Below are 3,033 nucleotides of genomic sequence, written 5' to 3'. Positions count from 1 at the left end.
CACACAATTACCTCATAATATACATTTATTCGGAGAATGGGAAGTCGTGCTTAGCGAGATTCAATTTCCCTCCAGTCTTTTTCACGTACGTCAAAACGATAATAAGATTAGATTTGTCGATTTGAAGAGTGTAAAGGATGAGAAGAATGCTGATAAGTTTACGGTGAAAGAATCACACTTACGGCCAGGTATTTATAAAAATAAAAAGAATCTTATCTACGCGATTAATAGAGAGTGTAGATATGTCGATTCGCATTTTACTTTCGAACTACAAAAAGGCTCTGGAGGTAATGTCCTCATAAGCATCGAATGTGACGAAAACTGCACTCTCGTTCATTATATAAATCTGCCTGCTAATATTTTTCAAATATTGGGGAAAATCAACATCAATGATGCCAGCCTTTTTTACCATCACAAATTATCTAATTCCAACGATTTAATTCCGTTTTTCAAACTCGGTTTTATCGCCGGCGGTGGAGGACGCGTTATATCTTCCTAGACTATAGAATCCTGTAGTCTATGGCACGGTATCCCCGATAAAATGTACGTTTATTGCGATATTTGCGAGCCTTAACCGGCGATAGGCAAAGTCCGCTTCTTCGAATCATTCCAGTCGAAATACCCGGCTGTAATTACACGTACGGGACGAATCTGGTAAAATATTTCTCCACTCTGCAATATATTCCACTGTGTCAAACGAAATTTCGTAAAATTAAAATAGATAAAAGATCATCGTGGAGAAAAAATACCATTCGTATCCGGAACGCTGATAGTGACATTACACTTTAGACGTGTCCGTTAATTACCATTTGCGATGGAAAGTCTACGGAGCTTTGAGAAAAAACTAATCCTGCATGGAATACGACGAGTGTTACGAAATGCAGAACGGTGGTGGAGGTAAAGGAGGAGGAATTCCTCGAATTTTCGTCGGTTCAGCCTATCAACGTGGTCATGGGATCGAAAGTTTTCTCGGAGGATTATTTAGAAAAGTCTTCCTTATCTAAGCAGGGGAACGCGCGCAGTCGGAAAAGAAGCTTTACGTGCTGGAGTTGGCGTGATAGAGGATGTTGAAAACAATACTCCGTTCAAGGAAGCAGTCAAAACGCGACTCAAGGAATCGGGGGGAAATCTCAAGAAAAAAGCCAAAGAAAATATAAATAACTTGATGAGGGGGTCGGGATGTAAAACATCCGTGAAAATACGAGTCGCTCAGTTTCCCTTCGGAGGGCACGACGAACGCACCGGTAAATCCGGGAGAAACGCGGTTCGTAAACGCAGACAAGTCGGTAAAAAAAAGAAATCATCGAAAATCGGCGTGAAAAAAACGATTAAAAAAAAATCATCGAGGAGGAAAGCAGGAAAAAATAAAAAGCAACAAAATATCGACGAAATAGCGGGAAAAAGCACACTGTATCCGATATATTCGCTTAACCGACGTGAATGCGATTCGTAAATTTGAAAGATATGTCCTTTCTTCATACTTACTCGAGTGAATGTTTAAAGAGCGAGCTTGAGCTTTTCAGTTTACTTCCTACTCAAATCAGTATCGAGAGTTCACAATGAGTTTATTACAAACCTCGCTCGCGGACGACGCACCTATAGAATTCGTCGTACCCAGCGAAGATTATCTAGATCTCACGCATACCATGCTAAGTCTTCGCGTACGAGTAGAAAGTTTATCCGGCCCTGGAACATCGGCAGGAGGAGGAAACAAAGTAGGTTCTGTAAATCAGCTACTACATTCGATGTTCAACCAGATCGACGTGTATTTCAATCAAAAACTCGTATCACTCCTAAACAATGCCTATGCGTACCGCGCGTACATCGAAGCAGTGTTAAATTATTCTTCACCGGCAAAAACTTCGCATATGACTTCTTGTCTATGGGACACGGACGGACCCGGTTATATGAACGCGCTATTAGAATCGGACAACCCCAATCAAGCTCTCGTAAAAGGCGTACGATACATCCAAGGAGAACATTCGCTAGATCTAATAGACCATCTTCATTGCGACGTCTTTAATCAGGATAAATTTTTAATTAATAGGGTGGAGATTAGAATGAGACTCGTTCGCTCGAGAGATGCGTTTTGTCTCATGGAAGACAATTTAACGTCGAAAATACGTATTCTAGATGTTAGTTTGCTCATAAGAAGAGCAAAAATAAATCCTGCAGTGTTACTCGAACATGCGAGAATGTTGAATAAAACAACCGCCAAGTATTCCCTGACGCGAGTCGAAGTTAAAACATTCACGATTCACGCCGGAGTGGTAGGAGAATCGATTGATAACGCAATACTCGGGCAACTTCTGAAGCGCGTAATAGTCGGATTCGTCGATAACAAAACGTTTAACGGTGACAGAAAGCTAAATCCATTTAATTTCAAAAATTACGGTATAAATTACGGTATAAATTTCTTCTCGTTATATGCCGATGGTGTGTAAATTCCGAGCAGACCACTGCAACCAAATTTTTCAAAAGACCACCCGCTTTACTCCGAAGCTTATAACACCTTCTTCTCGGGAACCAGCATCCATTTTCTAAACGAGGGGAATTCTATAAGCCGAGAAGATTATGCCGAAGATTTCACGCTTTTCGCTTTCGATCTCATTCCCGATCTATCGGCAAATTGCGCGGGACATTGGAATCTTGTCAGACATGGAAGTTTACGATTAGAAGTGCGATTTGAAAAAGCTATTACGCCATAACGATTAATTGTATCGTTTACGCAGAGTTCGACGTATTAGAAATTGATTCTTTGCGTCAAATTATCGTTGATTTTAGTGGATAAGATATACTCGAATTTCTCCCCCCCCCCCGCTATCTACTTTTTATTTCTATTTCTCCGAAAGCGTAACGAAAAATAATCACAGTTTTGCTTTAGACGCGAACGTCGTCACTTCGGGCAAAACAGATTGAAAGTGCATCATGGATATAGTTATCGATGTACAAGGTTTCCGCGACGCTGAGGAGAAGTTTATACCGAAGGAAGTGGCGGTTGTCGCCGTTAATGAAGCATTCATAAGCTACTGC

General features: G+C 40.9%; 1 protein-coding gene across 1 annotated transcript; it reads left to right on the top strand.

Moving 5' to 3' along the window:
- The first annotated feature begins 1,559 nt into the window (after nucleotides 1-1,559).
- LOC148936294 (uncharacterized protein F54H12.2-like) lies at nucleotides 1,560-2,444 on the top strand. Its single transcript, XM_089078575.1, has one exon. It carries the CDS (start codon nucleotides 1,560-1,562, stop codon nucleotides 2,442-2,444), a length of 885 nt encoding a protein of 294 aa, XP_088934701.1.
- Nucleotides 2,445-3,033: the final 589 nt, after the last annotated feature.

This window comes from Pogonomyrmex barbatus, unplaced genomic scaffold, assembly GCF_055798465.1.
Source record: "Pogonomyrmex barbatus isolate J1 unplaced genomic scaffold, ASM5579846v1 scaffold24, whole genome shotgun sequence".
Lineage (NCBI taxonomy): Eukaryota > Metazoa > Arthropoda > Insecta > Hymenoptera > Formicidae > Pogonomyrmex > Pogonomyrmex barbatus.
The sequence above is the reverse complement of the archived record's forward strand: the minus strand, read 5'-3'. Positions and strand labels throughout refer to the sequence as shown.

Excerpts from the sequence above, each read along its gene's own strand:
- LOC148936294 (XM_089078575.1), top strand. The coding sequence starts at position 1,560 with ATGAGTTTATTACAAACCTCGCTCGCGGACGACGCACCTATAGAATTC.